The following is a 26,275-nucleotide window of genomic DNA, read 5'->3' as shown; positions in this document are numbered from 1 at the left end:
TGAGTTTCTAAATAATTGGTCACTGGGGGGAAAGGTTGGGATCAGAAGGCAAACAGCTTGGTCAGCAGTAAAGAAGCAGCCTACTGGCAAAATGACCTGTTGGAATTTGACACCATGAAGCCAGATAGGTAAATTACATCTCCATATGACATTTATGTTGTGATTTGCACTGCTATGTATCATCTGCGGGTTATTGAAATTACTTTTGCATCCAAACCTTAAGCTGAGGCCAGCTCTGGTGTTACTGATAGCTCCAATAGGGGTTACCAAGAAGTCTTTCCCAAAGCAAGCAGTGTATGCCTCAAAATAATAATTTGACACAAAAATCAATCTCACATATGGAGGAATAAGTTTATCTTATCTCATATTGAGCAACTGAACGTTTCAAAAGCTTTTCCAAATTGAATTGTATCTCACTGGAGTCTGGAATGTCCAAATTCGGTATCTGAGAGAAATGTTATTATTTATCTCCTTCAGTGCTTTTAACCACTTAAGAATATTTATCATGTACTAGTGCTCTGGGTGATAAACCTTGTAAACTGCAAAAAAAACCTCAGTAAACAAATTCTGAGTGTGTTCTGCTGGCATACTCCAAACCCATTAGGAAATGAGGAAAATATTAATAGAAAGGACACGACGTAACAATTGTAGCTAACAACAATTTGTTTATTAAAATCAGAATAATACAAAGGCTACAAAATTCAGAAAAGGTCAAAGGTATAAAACCACTCACTAACACAAAAAAATAGCAGCTGTTATAGTTTACATTATACAAATATTAACAGAATTGTCACAAAGTAAAAATATTAAGGATGATATTTACAAAAATTACAAACTGTAATGTACACAATGCAACAAGCTATTTACATAACGGTAAATTAAATAACAGTCAAAAAGAAATAAGAGCAATGTTGACAAGAAAACAGATCAATTCACAATAAAATTATATGGTCCACCACTGAGAATATTTTATATTTGGTTTCACTTTTATAGTCAGTCACGTTTGTTTTTAAGTTTTATTCCCTTCATCATGCTTTTAACCTGTACAGAGATACTGAAAGGATTGCATGTGTCCTCAAAACACAATAAAGGCCACAGTGATTCTTTTTATTATGGAATACTTTGTGGTGTTTTGAATGAAGAGCATAAAACATATAACATAACACGAAGTCCATTGTCTTAAAGCCTAATGTGTTAATGTTTGTTCCTATGTTGTTCTGCACTGGTTTTCAGGTGATATTCAGAACAGTCATTTCATAGCTGGTAAGAGCCACACAAACACAGTAAATGTATTGCTTCAAATGCTAAATGAAAGGGAAATAACAGTCCATCATGGTTACATTTGCAGAATTTAGGAGAACAAGTAATATCTGGCCTTTTGAAAACTTTTGCTAATAGTCATAGACAGAATTTTGTAAGAGAGATGTATCTGTTCTCAAGTCTAAGTAGCCAAGTAATAGAAATGGCCAACAGCAGGTAACCATTGATGATGTAATTACACATCATCACCTATAGCAGTGTGTTCCTTGTTTATTAGGCTTTACTTGCCTAATCTGCCTAAATCCATATTATTTATTGTTGTAAACAAACTTTTTAATATACTTTTATATGTTATTGAGTGTTAGGAAAAACATAAAATTAGCAAAACACATGCAGCCTTGAAGTATAACTATGACCATATGAAGCATTGTGTCCTTGTCAAGATATTTTATGTTTGTGTGGCTATTCCTTCAAAGCAAAGAAACAAAACTCTGAATATCACACCAAAATCTGGAATCGGTTTACAACAACGTAATCTCCTAATTAAAAAAATAAATATACCTAACCCCTACTCACGAGCTACCAGTCTCTTTAAATATTAAACATAATCAGAGGCAAGAAGAAGCCAATCTGATGTTACTAAGTGAACCAAACATATTCCAGATCTATAAGACCTATAAAATCTTACAGCATGGCAGAAACATACTCAATAAATCTGCAGTTATGTACATAAGGAGTCACTTTCTATGAAACAAAAAAAGTATAAAATATCCTACTGACCACACACAGCCCGCCAGGGGCCACAGTTCCCTCCAAACTGGAGACCAAACAGCAATGTTATGTTTGGCATGGCTCTTCTCTTTCTCATGCTACAAATATTAGCATAAGATTTGGAGCAGTTCGCTCAGTCCTACTTAGACCCTCTCACGGGGAAACTAACAGTTACAGCTAACTAGGGAGAAGGTAGTCCAGCTACTGCACACAATTAGCACTGCGTGGTTTGCCAAGTCTACTGCAGTTCGCTTTTCAAGCAGCAACGGTGTATCTTACATACTTAACTACTGGTATACCTAAAGCCAATTTTTAAACTTTGCTAGACTTACAGATGTGCATTTTAAGATATGTTCTCACAAGGACTTTGAGAGTCTTTACTACCTAATAATGAGTTTATAATGACCTTTACATGCTTTTGCTTTTCTTCTTTTTTGGTATTGCCATATTTCTTTGTTGGACTCTTTTAGTGACTGAATAACATTTGAAGTAATATTTGTAAGATATCCCAAAATGTATGGCCGGATTAGTGTATTTGTTGACATTAAGGAATACCATTTGTGTCCATCCACATCACTTGCGTTGGAGGTAAAAAGATATGTTTTGCAGTCCAGCTCAACACATGAAAAAAACACAAGAATTCTCAGTCACAGGAGGCTACCTCATGAGGTAACCACCAGGGAACTGGATTCTGTCCATATTCAAGTATATTCCAGGAGACAATACTGAGTCACAAGCGTCATTCTCATTGTCTTTGTTTGCATGGCTTCAGAAATTCTGAACATGTCAAATGCAATAAGTCCACTTTCCATGTGCCCAAGACTTTGGCTGTAAAAAGGGTATTAAGGCTAACAACCTGGATGTCTTCGTTTGCAAAAATTAAAGAATGGGTAAGATTCCATTTGGTATATCCAGTCTTGATTGCTCCAATCACTAGTCTCTGACCTCTTCATAAAATGACAAATTCAGCCACAAAAAACCAAAACTGGCCACTTTCCATTAGGTTATTTTCCTGAAACTCATTTCTCCCCTGTGGTCCATGTTGGAGAGGTCTTGGAATTTTCTGGCCCAAAGCCGACCCTCCCCTTGCAGGCTGTGGTACAGTCCTGGATAGAGTTGATTTTCACACCACACCATCAGTTCCTCTCCAAACTGGGGTAAAGTTTGAACACTTTGTATATCCACTCAGAGTAGAAAGCAACGTTAACAAAAAGCGCGGGCTGGGATGAGGCACATTTTGTTCTTTGGATGCTCACACCGACGATGACTTTGCGCTCATGTTCTTGGCAAACCAATGGGCCACCGTTGTCTTTCTGCATGGACAGGGTAGACAATATGATGTCAGAGAGAGAGCAAGTTAATTATGACTAAACCTCAAATGTCTAATACTGAAAGAATGCTTAAAAGGTCACCTAAATTACAAAAAACCTGTTTAACTCAATTTGCCAAACATTTTGAGATATTCACCACTGAAACTTCTGCTTCCACTCAACGAAAAAGTAAACTACGGAAAAAAACATTAGCATGTCTTTCCACAACAACAGTCCCAGTTACTCAAGATAATCCACAGACCTCACTGTCACTCGAACAAGTTGCAGTGAAAATTAGAAAAACTAGTTCTCTACATTGTTGTGCATTGAGTAAAATTATCCTTCACATGCAGTACATTGATGAATACATTTGAGACCCTTACATCACATACACCTTCTCCTCTCTTGCCGCCAGCACATATCCTGCTTTCTCCAGCATCCCCTTTGATTTGTGAGCACATGTCATTGTTGACCATTGGCATAGTCACAGCGTTGAGTGTCTCATCATATTGTGTATCTGTACAGGGAAAGATACACAAAACAGTAAGTATTTCATGTTACACAAATCCTTTTGTTGTGATAATGGTTCAATTGGGAAGTGGGTTGGTGTATGGGTGAAAGAAGGCAGTACTTTTGGTTTCCCCCCATCCATACATGGTGCAGTTGGTGCCTTCGGTGATGTGACACTCTTTTACTGGAAGATGAATAGTGGAGGCGCCCTCAGACACAGGGGCAGGACTAGGACAAACACAAAAATAGTCCTACATTATAGTTACAGTAAAAACATAGGCTACTGTACATACACAAATAAAAGCAACATAAAATCAATGTGGTAAAACAAGAAATTAACTACAATGTATCACCAATACTAATAGTGGTTAGTAAGATAGAAATTATTAGGTAGTTCACCTTATGACTGGCTAACATCAGAACTCTTGTAGACCTACTAAGCAGGTGAATACTTACTCTGCTAGTTTCAGCATAACCAGGTTGGATCCTTCTGGCCCACAGATCAGACGAGAGATGCGTAGTCTTGGATGGTTTGAGGACTCATTGAGGTGGCGCAGACCGACCTGCACAGTGTAATCCCTGAGATCTGGAACACTGATGACCACAAGGACTATTGTAAGATATATATATATATATAGTTTTTTACTTTTAGAGCAGGCAGAGCGTCTTTATCAATTATTTAACTGATTGGTGATTACACTTATGTTAGCTACACACTTGGCAAAAAATCACTTTGATTCCGTTGAATGGGTTGGGGGATTGAAGGACTCTAGAGATCCGCAGTGCTCTTATTTTAAGCACTGTCGAGCCATAGCAGGATATTTATTGTACACTCCATATGCAAAAAGAACTGCAACATTGCATGTGGTGAGATGAATTATCTGCAAAAGCTTTCCTAAAAAATTGCAATATGAAAAATCAAATTCCATGGCACATTTCTGCATTCATTTCTACAAAAAATGTTACAAACTCATAATAATAGCAATGTAAATATGCAGTAACCCATTTCACATAGCAAACATGCACATTGTGAAGACATAAAAGCAAGACAAGTACAGTAGCAATGTCTCAAAGCAAAACCCTCGCTCATTCCATGATACACAATGCTGATAGTAAAGAACTGTACATTACTAGAGAGATAAGGACATTTTCATAAAAGCCACTACTTCAGATGTAGAGATACTATATGTGTAGGATTGGCTCTGACAGAATGTTAAACAGGCCCAACAATTCTGTTTCATATCTCAGGTCAGGCCTGTCCGTGAGTGAGTAACTCTAAGTAAACAGGATACAGCCAGCATCTTCACTTTAAACAATATTAGAAAAGAGGGATAGCAAGAAAAAATAAACATATTTAAGAGATAGAGCACATATAGGAGGCACATATAGAAGGATTTGGTGAAGGTTAGTCATCAGACAGAGAATATAGAGGATAAGTATCAGAATGTGGAGCATTACCAGGATGTGAAGCACTGTTGGTCTGTCAAAATCCAGTCTTCTCTGATTAGTGAGCCACCACACAAATGAACCTTCCTGAGAAAATGTGAGATGTTTTTAACCATTACAGTGGATGTAAAAGCATTAAAGGAAATTGCAATGAAGGAAATTCTGTAAAAACCAAATACACAGTTGTAAAATGACTTACTCTCTTTGGATGCTTACAACCCAGCTGCCATCTGTACCTTGAACTTGATGTCCTCCAACAATTCTGGTGTTTATATGCACAAAGCATGATATCTTGGGTCTGGTTCGAGCTAGACAAGAAGATAAAAATGGAAAGGAAAAAATGTTTATTAAAACTTTAAAAAGCAACTGTAAAATATGATTTGCTTTTTCAAGTAAATGACAACAGAGGGGTTTGATGTAATGAGTAAAAAGCGAGGGATCAGCGAGGGAAGATCAGAGATAAAAAGACTAGAGGAGGACTAGACCGGTAAAAGCCAGATAAGCAAAAATTACACTTACTGTCTAGTTGAGGAGCCACTGTAGCTGATTCACCTGATAGACATAAAGCAAATCACATCTGTAAGAACAAGCCCAGCAGCTAGAATAATTCAGACTACTGACCATACACAGACACACAATGCATGGAACCTCACTGAAAACTGAAATATAAAGACGTATCTCTCAATTTGCATCATTGTTGGAGGCTATAGCAGATAGCAACCGCAGCAAATACATTTGCTTAAGACCTCAAAACTTCATGGAAGACCTGTTTTACATTATGGAAATGATTGTGTGGCCATTCGAAAGAACGTCTTCAATGCAGCCAGATTGAAACCAGCCAAATGAGATCCAGCTCCATGAATGTGTATTTTCTCAAGTGATGGCATGAAACGGATGGCAACAGAAACCTGCATCTGTTTGGTGTTTGAACATTGTGTATTCTGTACTAATTGGACAAAGACATGGCTAATAGATTACATAAACAACTAGCTGTATGAAAAAAACAGACATGACATTTTAGTGGCAGCCAAAGAAGATGCTAAACTAAATCATTTGTATTATTTTGTTGTACTGTATGTGCCATATACCACCACTCTGTTTCCTATACTAGATGCCAATTCATGCTCTTTCAGGGGTGCTGGACAGTCTGAAATACTTATATAACCTTCTGTTTGGCAAGACATAAATGACTATATTGTGAATGTTAAGATCAGAACAGAGGGAGCAGAAGCCATGACAAGCTTGTTTGTTTCTCTTCAAAACCTTTTTCATTTGTTGTTGTTTGTTCAAATGCTTCTGCTGACCTTACTGCATGGTGAATACATTGTCCGCAATCATGTGAAAGCATGGTGATTAAATTATGAACTTAAGTGGTGAACAGCTTCCTTCAGATGTTTGGACAGTGTCTGACTACAGCAATTAGCCAGGTACCCACAGGTGTGAAAACACAGAGCTCCAAGCACTTTACAAATTATTTTCTTCACATTCCTCACATTCCTACTTTCACCTCTGCGTGTGCACTGCACAGAGTGTGGGCAGCAAAGGAGGCACTGTGTTATCACAAATGCATCCAAACAGGGATCTAAATCCTCAGTAACATCACAGATAGATGGACATTCCTTTCACAGCTCAACAATTTTTGATTAAACTCTATGGTCTGTTTTATCCTCCTTATTGGTTCTGAAAGACCATGCATCTTAAAAGAATAGTTTGAAACGTTGTGGAAAAAGCCAATTGACACTCATATGTACAGTAAATACATACAGTAGAGCCAGTAGCTAGTTAGCTTAGCATGAAGACTACATCACAAACAGCTCCAACCAGCATGGCCACCAATCAATATATTGTAACTCTTTTGTTTAAGCCTTACAAAAACCAAAGTATAAAATGATACATTATGGGTTCACAGGTGTTGCTAGGCTAAGCTAATCAGATGCTGACTTTAGCTGCAAGCTAATCGTGTGCTGACTTTAGCTAATCGTGTGCTGGCTTTAGCACAGAGACATGAGAGTAGTATTGATCTTTTCATCCCATTTTTAGCAAGGCAGCAAATATTTCCCAAAATGTTGAACTGCGTCTTTAAGGGTCTGCTAAAAAGATTACTAAATACTTGCACTGTACAACATGTGCATCATTCACATCCCTTCTACTATGGTGCTCAAAGGGTCTATTAATATTTATAGCTGACATAACACAGACCATGTTTACCCTTGGTTTTAAAATGTGTCTTGGGAGATCAGCTCACACGTGCACAGTGCTAAATACAGGTGTAAACGACCACCAAGATGTATTGTGATTCTGATCATTCAAACCCCTTACTAAGGTGATCTGGGATGCATTTGACCACATGTCTTTTGTAGTGTAAACACTAATCCAGCTTGATGTGCCCCTGACAAGGATGTAACAGACAAAGTACATCATCAATGCAGTAAGTGGTGGTTGTTTTGGTGACAGCGCACTAACCCTATGACTTTGTTCTGCCAATCTGGACAGCTAGAATAGCTTGTACATGTATATTAGTTCTAGAAGCATTTTTATTGTTTTAGCTGGCCAATGTGAAACAAATCTGACGCATTATTTATGTATGAGTCATTGAAATGCATTTTAAAACCAAGTGTACACAGTCTCACAGTGCACTCATGTATCAATTGTTACAGAGACAGACATTAGAAGAGACAAGGTTATTTATGCTGCTTACAGGGCTTCAGTTTGCAGTAGTCCCAAGCCAAGCGGTTATTTGGATTGGTGTAACACCAAGGGCCATGCTTATCCCGGTCTGGGTTCCGGCAGTAGTTCTTCTCCAACCCTACATGGGATACTGTAGAGTGAGAATCCCCACTGTAAAACACACAAATACAGATTCTCATATTCCATTTGTTATTTTGCACACAGTGTATCAGTACTAACACTGGGCCACGTCTCATGGAGATTCATACATACTCTAAAAACATACAAGCATGTGCATACATGGAGTCAGGCACACATTGTCACGCACATACAGTACAAACACAATGCAAGTAACCATGGTATGCCTGGAAAGTCTGACTCTGGCTTTCCTATAATGCAATGAATCCTCTGCATTCGCTGCAGAGAGCCCGTAGAAGGAAACACAGAGTTTTGTGAAGAGTGCTCCTGGGAGTATGAAAGTATGCACTCTAAGCATTCAGCAGGACTCAGACCAGCAGGAGCCACATCCTCTATGGAACGATTTGGTTGTGCTCCTGATTTGTAGGAATTCACATCTAATCGTGTGTCCTTTTGCAGCGTTCCACTTGGCTCTGCAAGAATTAAATGTAATCTTCTCAGATATCCAAAATACCCCTGAAAAGCAATTACTAGGTGTTACTAGGAGTTTGGACATACACACACAAGAATCATGCTAAGTGAAAGGCAACAATTTGTCAGGGGGTGAAGATAATTTCACTTCCCAAGAGAATGTTAAACAAGCTGTAGCTCTCTCAGTTTTTCCTGGGCTGACCCTTAACCTTGAGCAGGGTAGACTCACTGGCTGCAGTCTATGCGAGGGAGCTGATTGGCTTTGATCTACTTTCCTCAGAAAGCACTTCCTGGGGTCAGGGGTCGGCTCTGGAACATGTCCATCTGTCTGTGCCATTTTAGCTTTTAAAATTCCTGTAAATTAAGTAATTCCAACAGCCTGACTTCAGCATGAAGCAACAGCCCTGGAGTGGGCAACCTTTCCGTCAGGATGGGTCACTTGGAGAGCACCCCAGGGTTTCCTCTCGTCAGTTAGATGAATAATAATTGGGCCTTGTATTGACCCCTGAGGAACCCCTGATTTCCTCTAGCTGTTTGTTTTCACTACTTAGCTTCATTCATATGAAAGGGATTTTCACAAGGCAATGGGGGCTAAGTTGTCAACAAACACTCATCAATGGAGCTGAAAAGAATGTCAACCTCTCTAGGAAAGACTTCCAGTGTTTCTCAGTACAGCTTAACCTTGTCTAAGAGTTAGCAGGAGGCACAAAAAACATGTTTATATGAGGATTCATATGTTACCTGTTTATGTGATGTGACCAGTCTGCACAGGGAATCCCCGAGCGAGTTATGGATAAAGTGCCCCGGTATGTCTCTCCGTTGGCTTCATAGCACTCTGAGGAGGAACAGGATGAAGATATTTTGGTTGTTCATGAGTACAAGAAAATTACTGAGCCCAACACCTGAGTCCAAATGCAATCAGTGAGTGGGCATACTCACAAAAATACAATCATGCATGTGCATACACAAGGATCTAATTTGGGTGTACGCTTCTCTGTGTGGTTTCGATTTAATGTCAAGGGCCTCTGTGTAACTGGTGGTTACATAATATAATAAAACATGTAAATCTTAAATCTGTCTTTTCTTAAACAGAATCAGAAGAGGGCCAATAGTCACTATCTGACTGGCTGCTTTTTGACATGTGTGGTCTTCTGAAATATAAAGCAGAGAAACATGGTAAATGACAGTGCACGCTATTGCCAAAGTCTGGTATTTTTGTTCTTCAATGAAATGGAATTCATTGGACAGCATGCTGCCATGTGGCCAAGTCCTACGGGAGCAATATAAAAAGTGTCTGTGTGATTCCACTTGCAAAAACATGACATGTCTTATGAAGTGTTTGCAGTTTTATATTTCAATCATATTATTCAAGACATAACATCATTTTGAAGTTTGGCATCTAGAAAATGCTCTGGTATTCTTAAAAGTATATTTAGACATTTTGGGAAATAGACATGTTAAACTTTCTTGTCAAGTGAGATGAGATGAACATTATGACTCACGTCTATATGGTAAATATTTAGCTAGGGCCTGCAGGTGGCTAGCTCTGAATTTCTCAGGAAATCTACTGAAAAAAATGAAATGTATAAACAAATGTGGTTTAACGGGTGGTTATGTGCCAGATTGTCTTGGCAGGGTGCTGTAACTTCATAGAGTCTATGCTGGTCACTTGACAAGCTCATGGCGATGAGAGGACTCTAGGAATAAACTGTGGATTTTGTTACGTTTGGACAGAGCCATCAAACTTCTCATCTAACACTTGCCAAGCAAGTGAGCGTGTTTCCCATAATGTGTCTGTATTCCTGTGAAACTGAACTTGTAGAGTAATTTACCCATTTTTTGTGTGGCCTCAGCATCACACCTGGGGATGTGCGTGCAGTTGGCTATCCTCTGATTAGGGTCTGTAGTGAAGCACCATGGGTAATCTGCACCATCAGGGTTACGGCAGTAGTTCTCTCTAAGGTCTCTGTAACACACACAAAAACTACAATTTAAATCATGGTGCTGATGACTGTATTTTTGCAGCAAAGCTATCAATTTCAAGATTCACTTTCAACACATTTCTTTTTGGCATTTCAACAGTCAAAGGCACAAGGTGAACAGATTACCTCCCTGACAAAGCAGAGAGAACTGAATCCAAGCTGTCAGGAGTAATGAAACATGCATTACTCACTTGCATTTGAAGTTCTTAGGAAGAAAGGAGTGGTTATGGGGGAACTGGGAGTCCCAGCGCTGACATGTCACACCCTCTGGAGTGACATTCATTGTGCCTCGGTAATCTGTGCCCTTTCCCTGGACACATGATGTTGTTACATTTACATCTCCGTCCTCACTGGAGTTTGAGTCTGGCAGAGAAATAACAACACAGTATAGAAATTAAAATTGGTAGTGCAGGCAAGCTTGAGAGAGAAGAGTGAGATGCAGAAAGTCAAGGCAGGAAGGAGGGAGAGAGAGAAGGCGGGAGATATTAATCCCCAGAAGAATGTTTCATGTTTAACCTAGAGACAGATGATCAAAAACAGTAGCATGGCCCCCTCCTCTTATCTGCGATAGGAAAATTTCTGTGTATTCATAACACTGGTGACCCACATTCTTGCATGTAGGGACATCCACAACAAGAAGAAGTTACTTAACTTGCTGACATCACACAATGGTACAGGTCATTGCCATAAAAAACTTGGGGCCTTGTCATATTTATGAATACAAATTTGACTCTAAATTACACATCAAAATTATTTTTCTGGTGAAATTGTTTATTGTGGCCCAACCAGGACCAAAATATCACATGTAATCCACTCTGGCTAGGGCAACTTTATCCACAGGAAACTATTCCAAACAATTTCAGATGGAATTCTGCTTTTCAGCAGTGCAGGGATAACAGTACATGAGGAGCAACTTCTCCCTTCCGGATTTCTGTCTCTGTTTCTTTAGCCTTTGACAAATGAGATGGGAGAAGATGGAGGAGGAAAGGGAATGTTTTGAGGCATAAAGGGGAAGGAAAAGAGGGATTCTTTGGCTTGATGTAATGCATGCCAGTGTCTGTGTGCACTGTGTACTACAGGTCAGTGGTTTTTATCTTTCTGAGGGCAGGCATTGAGGGATACACACATCTGGACAAATGCAGATCATCCGCCCTTGCTGTAAATCATAACATGTACTGTAAAGTACATGTGTGTGTGTGTGTATGTATGTGTGTCTGACAGAGACAAAGAGAGATGCTCTGTGTGTTTGTGTGTACACATGTGGGAATATTTCAATATGCCTGCAAAGAAAAAAATGAACAAATTCTCCAATCGCTTAACCTTGTTTTGGCAGCCACTTTGTTATTTCCTCTCTGTCTTTTATATTGCATATTAAGGCAAACGTTATTTCAGCTACAACTCAGTCGAGACATACAGCTCAAAAATCTTTAGAAACAGTAGCATTTAAAGTTCACTTGTTCCCTGTTCAGTCTACAAGCAAAAAAAAAAGAAATCATTTGACAGTGACATAAAACAGAGAAAAGCAGCAAATCTTTATATTTATAAAGCTGGAGCCAATGGATGTTTGGCATTTTCACTTGCTAAATGATTTAGCATAACAAAATGAAATTACTATTTATACTAATAAACAGATAAGCATCAAATTAAAGGAAAAAACAACATCAAGTATTTTAGTATTGGGTTAGGCCACCACAAGCTGCCAGAAATTCTTCAGTGTTCCTTGCCATAGATTCTACAATTCTCTGAACATCTGCTAAGGGGATGAAACATAACTCTTTCAAAAGATACTCTATCATTTGGTGTTTTGATGATTGTGGAAGATGATGTCTATCATGTCTGTCCAAAATCTCCAATAGGTGTTGAAATCTAGTGACTACAGTATGAATGATGTAGTTTATTTCATACTCACCAAGTCATTCAATGATCTAATTCTTCTCCACTCCACCTTTTATTTAATAAGTCACTTCTTAGTTTATATCATGATGTTCATACAATCCCTGTATATTAGCCTCTATTTTAATCTTCTTTTTTATAGCTCCATGTCATCTTTGAGTGGTCTCAGTAAAACACTCCTGGCTCTCTGAAGTCATGCCCACCCCTTTACAAATAGCTCATTTACTCTTCCTTGTTGAGGTAGACGGATTTAAAGGCGAGCACCACATGAAACATCAAGCTGGGTAAACAAAAGTCTTATGAGACTCCACATGGGACAAGAGGGCCTTATTACAGCTCACCACAACTACCCCAAAACTCATAAAATTATGTATGTAACAAACCACCTGGTATCCTCTAACCACTAGTTTGTAGTACCCAACCGCAGTCAGTCTGTCCAAAGACCAAGCCTGAAATCCTCAAGCCTATGTCCACTTTTTAATGGCTACTTAACTGTGTCATACAAACTCTTATAACACAGTAAGAGAATTATATGCTAAGGGGAAAACTAGCAGTCATAAATAGGAATAACGCAATCATTTTGTCTGGTCTAATTATTCATTTTGAGTATATACAACAAGTAGAGTCTTACCACACACAGTGATGTTGCAGTACTCCCATGGAGTTTTGGGATCCACGGTGTAGCACCAGGGACGCAGACGATTATCTGGGTTACGACAATAGTTGTCCTTTAAATCTTTGTCTTTGTACCTGAGTAGAGAATTGAGAGAGGATGCAGGGAAGAAAGAAAGACATTACTGGGGAGATAAGTCATGAAAATAGGTGACGTCTATCTCCTCTGATTTAGCATCATTATGCATTTGGTCATGTGTATGTGTGACTGTGTATGTATCTGTCTGCAGCTACTCTACTACCTACTACCTCACTCCCCTTAACCAGATGATCAACTGCTCCAGTTTGAAATCTTATTTATGCTAAGGACAACCAATCATTCCTTATTGCCATGTTAGATACATTTGTACCAACACCTTGCAAATGGGTTGTGTTGTGAATGCAGTATTGATAAGATTCCTCACAAGCCTATCATAAAGCTTAGACTTTTGTCTTTTCAGAGGTCCTTGTCATCTTACAATATACTTTATGACATTGCAAAGGCATTTTCAGTAATTGGCTAAGCTAAAAACAAGGCTTACCTAGTCTATTGCAGGCCACATTTTGGCTTTTGTTTTGGCTCAAAAACTAACATCCATAGAAAAGTTCGGTCTCATCATGAACTGTAACATCTGCAGATGAATTCCATACCCGATATGTTATGATCCACAACACTTAGGTATGATACCATATGAATAAATCCCTGTTTTTGTTATCTTCGCTGCAATCTTGACTGTACACACCTGGCAAAGATCTACATTCTACTGAGTGCACTCTTCTAGTTTATTTATGCCTCTATCATGGGTGTGTGCTGGTATTGTCTGTGAGAAAGATTAGTCTGTGATTATCAGCTTTGCGACTTACTTTTTGGGCTGGAAGTGGTGTTTGTGAGGCCTTGCTGAGTCCCATCTCTGACAATCCTTGCCGCTCTCTGTATGGTCTACTTTGCCCCGGTAATCCTCTCCGTTACACGTAATACAAACCTCTGTCAACACAATTACAACATTTATCAAAACCTTCTCTTCACTAGTAATGAATAGTATGGTAATTGTCTTTATAACTTTTAGAAAAAAATAAACCACATAAACATTAATTAAATGCCCATTCACATCTTCAATCAATCATTCTGCATGAATCTAAATGTCTAGTGCTGTTGTTTGCCTGTGCTTACCTTCTGAACACTGTGGTATGCCACACTCTTCAGCCCGTACGTTGGGGTCTGTAGTGTAGCACCACGGACCACCAGGATCATTGTTGGGATTCCGACAGAAGTTCTCCCTCAGGTCTTGCGTTGGGTACCTATCAGGATAAAACCTACAGGGGAGCAGACAGACATTATTGAAAGTGTTAACTGATACTATAAGCTGTTTAAACAAATTTCAGAGAGTGCTTGCACACTTGGCTGTTCCAGTAGTGTATACAGTACCATACGTGCCTGCTAGTGCTCTCTGTAACAAGCCAAATAAATTCAAAAGGCATTTACATTAACATTTAAGCTTTATTCTGAGAAATGGCAGTCCCTACAGTGTGACAAGACTACATTTTAAATCCTGGAATGATCAGACATAGCAATCCTATGCAAAGTAAGTCATCAATACGTTTTGCCTCTCCAGGACTGCACCTTCTGCATGATCACCTTACCAATTCCTACCATATCCCCACTCCCTCATGTGTGAAGCAGCCAGACTCTGTCACAGCACAGTAACTACCAGCAGCACAGAACAATGCTACGAACCACTTGAAACAGCCCAAGCAGGTCTTTTGCTGGCAGCCTTTGAACACGTTTAAACCTAATCCCTCTCTGTCAACAGCTACATCACGTCAGTGTGAACAAGGGACTTTAAGACTGTAAGAAAAAGAACCTGGCTGGTCCATAGGACCCCGTACTGAATGGACAGTGTGTTAAATGTGTCTTCTGTCAGGACAGGATGATGAAAAGCTGGCATGTCAGCACCCTCTGATCCATGCTGACCGCATTCCCCCTCCCACCCAGGGAGACAAAGAGGGAAGACAGAAGGAAAAGGTTTGGGCATGCAAGAAGGATTAAAAGAAACAAGTACCTGATTTAAGTGACTTAAAAAAGTACAAGTGAGCATAATGGAGTGAGCAAAAAGGCAGGAGCACGGTTCTTAATTAATGATGTAAGAAGAAAAAAAAACTTGCTGGAAAAGAAAAAGGACAAGGAAAAAGAACCAGAGTCCACCCTCCCTTCAGCAGCTTGTCTGAACACTGTACCCCAGGCAATGACTCTTTTCTTGGGGGAGTCTGCTGTGCTCTCCCCTCCATGCCCTAGGGCTTACGCAAGGCTTCTACACTAATGCTCAACATTATTCAATCCAGAACTAGAGGAAAGCTCAGGCATCTAATTTAGCAAAAAATGAGAGAGACTGCAAAGGAGCAAGAAAAGGAAACACTTCAATGCAACAGACTGTGTACTGTAATCTTACCTACAGACAAATATATTTGAGTAAGGACTAATAGCAACATTTCACTTGTGCATGTAACAAAGACAACAAACTTGTTCCCTTCCAAAGCATCACTCTGACAAGTGCCAAAACTCACATCTGTTGTGTGTAACTCACAAGCTCAATATATTTATGTCACAATACAGTATCCTTCATTTATGAATGGAATTACAAGGGTCCTCACTTTACAAAACGGGTTGCATCTGGTGAGAGTCTGTAAAAGGCCGAAGCATGGGAGCAAGTTAGCCATAATGATGTTGCGCTAACAGATGTTAGCCAGTTATTCATCTCCTTGCCAAAGTCTGTTCCCATCGGAGCGCAGGCAGACACTCTGCACACATGCTTCACTCTGGGCCGGCTAAACATATTGGCTAGATTTTGATATCACTGAAGATGAAATCTAGACCTGAAGTAACTGCTGCAAAATGTCTAGCAAAATGCACCTGGTGAGTATGGAACAAACGTTGTCATGCATCAGTGCTAAAGCATCCAAAGACTAAAGTATTCAAAGATTATGGCAAGCAAGCAGGGATTTTATGGATCTTAACCCTGCAATAATGGATTTTTTTGACCACTCGGGGGCAGCGGAGACAAGCTGTGAATACAACACTAACATATTGTCATCTTTCAGGTTGGCAAAACTTGTTAACACACCAAGCAGATACAGGGCAACATTAACAGACAAAAGTCTGGTTTTCTGGTCACCTGGCAAGTTCAATATCAATTCTACTTTTAGCTCCATTTTGGTCTCCACCAACTCCTCCAACCACAAACTACTCATGGCTCTTTATCTGCTAAATGCTCCACTAAGTTTATTATGAAGTTGCTAACATTGCTGTTTATGATTAGATAAGAAGTGTATGATTTTACAGAGAATTTCTGCTGAAAAACGCAGCCAGCTGTGGCTGGAAATGATGCTGATCACAGCGGTGAAAGTAAACAAGTAAAAATAAACAATGAGCTGAAAGGTGCTAAAATACTCCACAGAGCTGAGGGGACTGTAGAGTTAGCTAATACTTCTCTGTGTGTTCATCGCTACAAACAATCCTATTCACATTCAAGTAGTCATGTAATCCATAATTGATATACAAATATTGCTTGTAACCCCTGTAGAAAATCCTCTTCATGCCCAGTCATAGGTGGACTTAGTCTCAACCTAATGGGCCACACCTGAAGTGATAAGAGGCTTTTGTTTGCTGATTGTTGTTTTCATTTGCCTTTTGGCCTTTAAATCATTCAAGAAAGTCACATTTGTGGTGGAAAACCTGTGAGCAAGATAATACAAGTTGAACAGCTGTGCCAGCTGTTATCTCTGTGCCAATGTAGAAGCTTATTTAAATTACCCAGCTACCACAAACAATTTTCTATAACTGCTTTAAGAAATGAATAACAATTTTTGGAAGCAGGTATGCATCTGCTGTCAGAACACTGCTGAAGTGTCCTCAATCAAACAACATTAACTCCAAGCTGCAGGGGCGTGTTTCTTGAGCTAAGCATGTACTCTGGCCTCCAAGTTGAAAAGTGTATTCCCTATGAGGATAAATAATTGACTGCCATGTTGTCTATTATTATAAACATGCACAGAAATGTTCCTTTCCCCACACTCTGCTGGGCATCAACACACATTTCTTTCAAAGACCTGGTTCAAACACTAAATATAGACAACAGGTGGAAGTCCCATTCCTGGAAGGGAACCTCCTGAGAAATCACCCCTGCCCCACGGTGATCGGTCAAGCATGAAAATAATAGTTACCTGAAACTCAAACAGTGCGTGGTTCATTATGGTGGTAATTCTCACACAGCGGGACAGTCCCATGTTAGGTAACCCCTCAGTGGCACTAAATCTCCCTTAAGTAAAGCTCCCCCTGACCCCTTGAAAGTTAAAAGTTGCTGACAAGCTGGGGCGATGTTGTTGAATGTTACATTTGCCATCTGGGAAGGGGACTCGGACTGTGTGTCAAATAAACAATGACAAAGCATTCCTAATGTGAGGAACTGCTTGTAGAAAAGCAAGGGAGGATTAGAAGAACTGCATGTAAGGACAGGAAAAGCGAGGAGAGCAGAGGACCAATACTGCTATGTATTTTAATTTGGGGATCAGTGAACTTGTATATTCCCTAAGCATGTCTGTGGCTTTGTGAGCTCAGCTGGACAACAGACAGAGCATGACTTCAGTCTATAAATCTTTGTGCTTTCTTTCCTTCATTCTACCTCCCCTCTGTCTCTTTTTCTCTCTGCACTTCTTCAAACTCTTCTTACTCTGTCTCAACCCCCCTCCCCGCTGCTGTTAAATATCTTGTAACTAATGAACACCACTAATGAGATGCTGGCTCAGAACCATCTTTGCAAATTTACTGATCTTGCCTCACTGAAGCTGAGAGAAAACATCTTTGGGATACACCTGATGGCCTACAGTGCAGCAGAAAAACAACCTCATGTGGGAGGACATCCCTGTATGTGTTGAAAGAAATCTGACTGAACTCTGGATAAATGTTCAACCGTCTTCAAGCTTCTACCTCCTCTTAACCTCAAAGGCGCAAGGAGATGATCTGAATATCAATAAATCTGCCTTTGGGGCCTGTTCAATATCAGGAACAGATAAATAGAGAAGAAGCATCCAGGAAAGTGATGGAACCCTAAAGATTACAAAAGGGTGGCTTTGAACTGGACTGCTGGTCCAAATCTTGATTATGATTAAAACCTTCTCCTGCTGAAAGACCTGCTGGAGCGCTGCCGAGCAAAGGCACTGTGCCCTTAGGTGACAAGTGAGTATTCGGAACCACTACTCTAATGTCGGTCAGCTACTTCTTGGTCTGAAATATCTCAACAACTCACCAACAGTTCTGTATAGATATCCACTGATAATAAAATTCTACTGACTTTGGTCATCTACTACTGCCAGGTTGACATTTTTACTTTCTAGTTAAATATCTTGACAACTATTGCATGGATTGGACTGCACTGATGTTTCTCAGAGGATGAATACTAACATGTTTGCCAATTCCCTGACTTTCCTGCAACAACCACTAAGACATTACCATCTATGGTTTTGAATGAGATGTGTCAACAATTATGGGATAGATTGCCAACATTTTTGGTACGCACATTCATATCCCCCTCAGGATGAGATATACAGCTTTGGCTATCTAACTTAAGTCATCTAGTATCATCAGAATCGTCAAAATTTCAGTTCTTTCCAATACTTGCAAAACTAATGATATTCCCATTCTTCTCCAAGCTATCACGCTAAGAAGTGAGAGTAAGATGGTGTTTATAGATTCCACCTGCTTACCATCAGAATGCTAGCATTGTCATTGTGAATATACCATTGATGTGTGTCTTGTTATGACTTTTGTGGATAAAACAGAGAGGACTTACGTGTGCTCATTGATGTTATTATCAGACCATGCTTGGCAAGTTATGTTTGACTTTGTCCAAGACCTCCTCCCTCTGTAGTTGTCCTTGGTGCCGATGATACACTCCCTTATATAATCTGAGTGAGGGCAAAGGCATGAAAAAGCATTTGAAACATCCATTCATGTTCTCAAAATACAAGTTGTCCATGTGTACTCTATTTTTTGCCGGTTTATTGAGTGTTTAATCAATCAAAATTAATTTGTGTATGCTGTTTTGACACACCTGGAGTATATTTTGGCTTTGTCCATGTATGGTCAATAAAGTTTTTTTACAGCAAGCATTTTAGCATGTACCAGTTTGCGAGTTATGCGAGTTATTCCCAAAACAGACAACTATCTGAAGTTCATTAAATGTCACCGGGGGGAGTTTCTGTAAATTTTGCAGTAAATTCTAAAGTGCTAGATTACACAGCTTGTGGCTGGAGAAAGCTTTTGCACTCTGACTGTAAACAATGAATTTTTTTGTTTACACTCCACTCAAGTTTGCTACATGTTTATGCATGCTTCGCTCCTCATTGAAGTGATTAAACAGCAGGGAGTTGTGGGGTTAGCTGTTTTTATTGTGTCAACAGAGAAACCAAAGTCCTTAAAACGCTAACGCAAGCATACTAAGAACAACAACCCACAATCACTAACAAACCTGTTCTCATGAGAAAAACACCCGTACATGATGTCAACCTCTGACACTTACCTTTTTTTTCATACAAAGTAAAGTTGGTGTTGGCCTGCTTCTGTACACCGTGTGTGAAGCGGTCAAAAGGAAGCAAGTGGCATTTCCTGTTGTGCCTTTGAAAGTTGAAAGCTCTGTAGAAACACACGGGAAATAGTTGAGAGATGAACTGATAAGCACCAAAAATATGTAAATACAAGAAAGACAAAATGGCACTTCACAAAGCATGTGCCAGACTTTAGAGAAACAGAAAAAAAATGATCAACCTGCAGTTGAAGTTTTTCTTGACCTTCTTGCACTTGCGGGCGCAGTGTTCCTGTGATCGGCTGCTTCGTACCAAAGAGGGCTGAGGACAGTCTGTGCAAACCAGCATGTGGTTCTCAGTCTTCTCATACTTTTGTAATGACTGGTGAGCCCTTCTACAGCAACCTGCAAGAGCATGATGACACATGAGAACACTTAACTCCATTATTTGTCACGGTCTGTTTATTAATTTCACTGTTTGCACTCAATACCCAGTTGTTTTTACATCCACCTCTGCAATCATACAGCTGTCTTGAGTTGTCTGATGATATATACAATTGTCAGTGGCTATGGTTCCCATCTCTACCATTCATCCCATAGTGCATAAATGCTACATATGTTATGTGACCTGGCAGGTGCTTGGAAAAGAAGGCACTGAGCCAGTGGCCAGCTCTGTGAAGACTGTGTGACTGTATGTCTCTGTTTTGCATCATATCTTGTATTTATCTTTGACATTTGAATATGAAACATTATTTTCCTCTGCATGTGATTTAGAATAATGACTTTAACTCCTTTCAAGTTATAGTTTTAGATTGTGATGTAGATTAAGAGTGCATCAAACATAAGTCAAATATTGGTAGCACCTGCCCTCAAGTCTCAGTGCTGACAGATCAATGAGAGTTTTTCCTTGAGTTTCTTTCTGGTGTCTTACAGCATGATCACTCTTGGAAAGTAGAAAGTGGAGCAAAGATGAAATGATTACACTGTTGGGTGGCTAGCTGTTAATGAAAGCAACCTTCAAGTACTCGGCTGCTATGCACCTCCACCACCTTCCTTTAGATCATGCCTCAGCTGTGCTGGCCAAACTGAGGTATAGCAGACAAGTTTATGTGTCAGAAAAGCTAGTAAGAAGTGTGTCCAGGATCAAAGCTCAGCTTAAATTGCCCCCCAGCATCCCTGCTTCAAACCGAGGTAGCTGACTGAGAAACGCAGAGTTGGTACTGGACTGTGAAGAAAGCCAAGAGAACAGAATGATGTCCATCCAACGGGCTGATACACTGCGGTGTCCCAGTTGGAGATTTAAAACTCATGAAAGCATATCTCATATTTTACTACATTCACAAGCCAAAGCAGATTTTTTTAGCAGTTTTTACTACTCTGCTGTTTTTGTTATGTTGCAGTTTATGTTATTATAGATACATTTAGTGGAAATCCACGATTCTACCAGAAACCTATTTGACAATCATGACTCTTTAACAGCTGTGATAGTCTCATTAGAACTCCTGCTGACCATCTAGAGTGACATTTTGTGTATTCTTTTTTCATGTTGAGCAACACAAATGATCTTTTTGGGAACAAAACAAGATGCAGACATAATTCCTGTCACTCAACATTTCTACTAACTGATAAAGTTTTATTCACTGTCTCTCTACTATTGGCATACGACACTCACTAGAAAAACAGAAAGTATATGATGACAATTTGGAAAACTGTCAAAGTTGCAAAAGGACACTTGTATTTATAGGCTTTTGTTGAAAGCCATTTTGTTGGAAGAAGTACATCAAAAGAGAATTCTATCATTGCAAAGACGTAGCATAATGTATACAAGATCCATACGGGTTCAAAAGCAGGACAAAAACATATTTTAAGAGCAAATCCTCTGTGATGCAAATCATTCATTTTTACCTACTGGAAAAGAGCCCATCCTTCAGCGGAATGGAGCAAAACTGTAAACGCATTTTCTGGGGGCTACAGCAACATCTTTATATACCTTATGTGTTTAGTTTCTATAGTTTTCCGTTTATAATTAGGGGCAAGTGTGATATAAATCACACAGGGAAATCTCATGCTACTGAGTTACAGCTACATGCTTTTGTGCCAAGATCCGACACAAGTCGTTGTGTGTGTACTTAGGATATTGTAAACTGTGGAGCGTTTAGAGGCTCCTCATGGTTGAAAATGGTTTTTGGGGAGGACGTGTTATTAATGTTTGGGCTCCACTGGACCACATCTGGCACTCATCACAGTGTTGTTCCAGCCCTGATGTCTGGCCAGGCTGCTCAATTAGATTTCACTTAGTCTCTTCCTCTCCTTGCAGTCAGACTCCTGCTATCTCCAAATCCCAAACATTTGCTGAAGTTGAAGATTACAATAAAAGGTGCTCAAAGGGCGAGTGAGAGCAATGAGATTTAATGAGAAGAGGCAGCAATAGCTTAGAGGAACAGGTCTGAGTGTCCACTCTGGCTTGGAAAATGTACAAGTGAATGACACTCTAACCTTCCTCAGAAAGTCACACTTAAGCCCTTGAGCAAAGCATGCAAGTGTCAGCTGGATAAGTACTCCAGTCAAACTTCTTTGGATAACAAAAGGTCACTGATAATCACAAAATGTGTAAATTTAAAGCAGTGCAGGGAAGGAATTGTATTATATGAACAACAGGAAAGTAGCAGGTTAAAGGTGTGCCTCTGTCTGGGAATTAAGCAGACATTACATCTGCTTCAGAGAGCGCAAAATGTGGAACATGGGCTCAGCAGCCAGATGTTACCCCTCCACCCCCACTCCTCTTGCTCTCCCTCACTCACACACACACACACACACACACACACACACACACACACACACACACACACACACACACACACACACACACACACCTTTTCTATCTCTCTACCGGGACGAACGCACGAATACCACAGTCCGGACGCGCATTTAACTTTCCCCAACTTCAGGGCGGTCACAGGTCAGGGTCGGCACCCCCGGAGGTGGTAACTATGAATTCACTGCTTTATCAGCGGGGCGGATGTAAGCCGGGACAGTGTCTGTAACCACCAGATAACCTGCACTCGCTTGGATGCGTTTTAGGGACTGGTGGTCGTGTGTGCACCCTGGGTTGTACTGCAGCATTACATTATCCTCTCAGTAGCTGGCGTTAGTCCAACAGATGCGAGAGTGTCTATTACTCAGACTGAATGGCCATGACCTGTATAAAAAGTTTTATGACAGAGCAGTAACATCAGCAGATGTAGGCTACTTCAAACCAAGCGCTTTGGCACAGGTTTCTACCTTTACGCGGCTAAAAACGGCACGGTGCGCATCCTTATTCCGTAGGACGAAACGTTCACATGTCAAATATTATTGCTCAAAATATATTAATTTCCAAAACATTTTAGGAAACAGTTTTAAAAAGTAGCTATACATCTTGGTGTACTATAATAATGAGAACTCTAGGAGGACTTGAAGAGGAGATTCAGTTTAATGAGCTGCTCAAATATTTCATTCACGACTCCGACATGTCCTTCTGTATAGAAATAGCCTCGAGTGTTTTCTCTTCAGAAGCTGACTAATTACCACAAGCATCCATCATATAATAAACAGCAAGACAAGGCTTGATTAAATCCATTCAATTCCACTGAACGCCATACTCTATAATTAAAAATAATGATTGTGTACAGACAACATAGCGTCAATAGTTCCTGTCAAACACTTACAGTCAAGTCCTGAGTGTCAAAATCGTGATTGAAAATATGAGAAATGGGAAAGTAATAGGATTTTGCTTACTTTTCGGACTAGTTTTCTTAAATTTTTTTAAAAGCGTTATTTACTCTAAATTTCTTGACTGTACATGCTGAAAAAAAAGAAACAAAGTTACATTTAAATGACACAAATGAATCCCATAGCTACAGCTGATCTTCATGTCTTACCTGTATCCAACACCACAACACACACCAGAGCTTGGTAAATCCATACGTTTGTCCTCATGGTTAATAACTTTGGAGCAGTTTAGAATCCGATGGGTGTGCGTTAAAAATGAAATGAGAGACAGAGCTGGTGGCTGAAATGAAGTGCAGAGTGGCTGATGAGCGGCAGAAGACTCTGCTGCTTCCTCACACAGATGCCACTTTTCCAACAAACCGCACGTCCTCGGTTCAACCCCCTTTTACTTGAGTGTGTACTCCTCTCCAACATCACTTCTGTCAAGTCTTCTGGAATAAATTCTACAACTTCCGGCTATTATTTTCAAAATAAAACCATAATCGGTTCATATTCGGCTTTTTTCATCCTTCCAAATATTAAAAGTCAAAATAAGTCATAAATAAGGCATATATGGTGAAAAAGGTTGAATTCAAATAAAAATCCACTTATTTTACTCCAGAATTCACCAGTCATCAAAACTATTTTAGCTTATTTCATAATTATGTGAGTTTAAGCAAGATTTTAATGAATCAAGCCAGTCATACAGAATAAATTAACAGTGATATATTAACTGTAATGGTATGGTTTCTCTGTATTCCACTTATTTGTGTGAGTTTGGGGATTTGATTCATTGCATACTGTATTTCAGCTTAATAGGCTGGCTTGGGTGGCACACTGGTATTTTAATATACCTGGCATTTCTAATTTAATCATGATGGTTCCACATGGTCATGACTTTCTAATAGACCACCTTTTATAAACTAGGTTTATAAATTGTAATTACTGGCTTATTAATAATTAATTAAAAAATTACTCTCTAGATAACCTATAAGCTTTTTATAAGAACGCATTTTATGCTGCCAGGTTGTGAAAAATCTCTTTTGTTGGTATTTTTTTTCTTTGCTGGTATTTTTAGCCTTCTATAGACCACTCCACTGGACCGTTTGACCTTCTGATAAAAGGCTGCACAGCATCTGGACCAAGATCCATTCACTAACACCATATTAACATTTGTAATTCAGTACTTTATGGATTGTCGTAAAACAAAACTTTTATTATTAAATTTACTAACATATTATTAAATTAGTACCTTCTGCTGCTGACTCACTTGCAAGTAAGAAACCTGTGACCAGCCAGCCAGATATTTTTTATAACCTGGCAAATTGTGTTAATTAATGGCTTGTAAATGGTTTATTTGGATTAATTAAGTACAACTAATAAACCCTTTATTATGGGTGCCTTATTAGAAAGTGGTACCTCACAAGTTTTCCTTTTAAATAAGGCGGTGACACACTTCCAAATCAAAGAGCATGAACTGTTGTGTTGTGCCTTAGAGCCATAAAAATAATGAACAGACTTCGGGCTGGCAATTATCAGGCAGGCTATTTTTGACAAGATTCTCCTTCTGTCTTTCCTCACTCATCTCACTTTGGCTCAGCTGAAAAAGCTGTTGGGATTTTTTGCACAATGCGCCAAAGAGCACTTGCGCAAAGTAATGATTGCATCCTCCAAGGATTAGCCAGTTGCAAAATGCCTTACATGGTACCAAAGTGCATAAGCATAAAGAACATACAAAATAAGCAGAAAAAAGCCTACTGAAGTGTTCTTAAGACACTGCACTGCACTGCACTACAGCCTGTTGACATTGAACTCTGGCCAACTGGACCCAATGAGACCCTGAGTTTTGATAGTAGTCCAGTCAATCAATCATGATGTCTTTAAGGTTTAAGAATTTCAGGACAAAGTGGAATATTCTCAGTGTTACAACTTGTAAGCAGCCACTTTCTATGATTAATGTGCCCATTGAAGTGACAGCCTGAGACAAAACTGTACAAGCCTGACCACCAACAGAATGTTTGAATCTAGTGATGCACTGCTATGTTACATCGTGCGACGGCATCTTTTTTCTTAGTTAACAAAGACACACAGGGTCACCAGTTCTCAGGAAAGTTAAATCATGACAAGGATAAAAAATATCTATCGGGGACTGAGGGAATATTTATCCTGCTTTTTAAACAATCCCCACAGGAGAAAGAGGTATGGGTTGAAAACAGTGCCAAATGTCTATTCATGGCATATTCCAATGCCACATTTGAGACTGACCTGTAGAGAAGTCATGTGTTTGTATTATGGATAATGGCAAAAGGTAAGTACAGTATGTAACTGTATAATATATATGACATATAATATATATGTACTATAGGAATATTACAGTGATTATAAGAATTTAAAAGTACCATAAAGGTACAATAAAGCCACTATAAAGTCAATATTGAGCACTACAGACACAGTATAAATCCCATAGGGACATTATAAGACATGAAGTGTGTGTGTATGTGTGTTTAGGTGGGGCAGCTGGAAGTGATCCTATTTAGGTACCAGCGTAGAGGACTTTTGTTGGGCTCTAACCCTTATTTGACAGGAAATCCACACTTCAGCCGTTAACGGGCGGCGGACTTAAAGCCCTCCAGAGAGAGCAGCAGGGGGAAGAAATGGTTTGAGGTAAATGCCAGACACCCAGCCCTCCCTCATTAAGACGCGTGCAGGTCATTTCATTTTTCTTTGGTCCCTTTTCCTCCCTTTGGTCTGCGCGTGTGTGTAGAAAAGTAACAAGTGTTGCAGCGTGTGTGTATGTGTGTGTGTGTGTGTGTGTGTGTGCTCATGGTCTGCAAACAGCGGCTCTATAGGG

General features: G+C 39.6%; 1 protein-coding gene across 1 annotated transcript; it reads right to left on the bottom strand.

The window, feature by feature from the left end:
• Positions 1-3,117: 3,117 nt before the first annotated feature.
• On the bottom strand, positions 3,118-23,652 carry LOC128353263 (hepatocyte growth factor-like). The gene is made up of 18 exons (XM_053313957.1): positions 23,595-23,652; positions 19,917-20,079; positions 19,672-19,784; positions 18,943-19,057; positions 14,271-14,413; positions 13,964-14,084; positions 13,080-13,198; positions 10,747-10,918; positions 10,406-10,557; positions 9,315-9,408; positions 7,996-8,135; positions 5,817-5,849; positions 5,497-5,605; positions 5,310-5,384; positions 4,308-4,445; positions 3,973-4,079; positions 3,725-3,858; positions 3,118-3,344 (listed from the first exon to the last, which is right to left on the bottom strand). The coding sequence occupies exons 1-18, from the start codon at positions 23,650-23,652 to the stop codon at positions 3,168-3,170; spliced, it is 2,163 nt and encodes a 720-aa protein (XP_053169932.1). The 3' UTR covers positions 3,118-3,167.
• Between the last annotated feature and the right edge of the window lie 2,623 nt (positions 23,653-26,275).

The sequence above is a fragment of the Scomber japonicus genome, chromosome 23, assembly GCF_027409825.1.
Source record: "Scomber japonicus isolate fScoJap1 chromosome 23, fScoJap1.pri, whole genome shotgun sequence".
Lineage (NCBI taxonomy): Eukaryota > Metazoa > Chordata > Actinopteri > Scombriformes > Scombridae > Scomber > Scomber japonicus.
Note: the sequence above shows the minus strand (reverse complement) of the source record. Positions and strands in the feature narration are given on the sequence as shown.

Excerpts from the sequence above, each read along its gene's own strand:
- LOC128353263 (XM_053313957.1), bottom strand. The coding sequence starts at position 23,652 with ATGAGGACAAACGTATGGATTTACCAAGCTCTGGTGTGTGTTGTGGTG. Across the intron at positions 14,414-18,942 it reads AATAACATCAATGAGCACAC|GTTTTATCCTGATAGGTACC; the intron begins GTAAGTCCTCTC and ends GCTCCCCTGTAG. Across the intron at positions 5,385-5,496 it reads GTTGTAAGCATCCAAAGAGA|GAAGGTTCATTTGTGTGGTG; the intron begins GTAAGTCATTTT and ends ACATTTTCTCAG.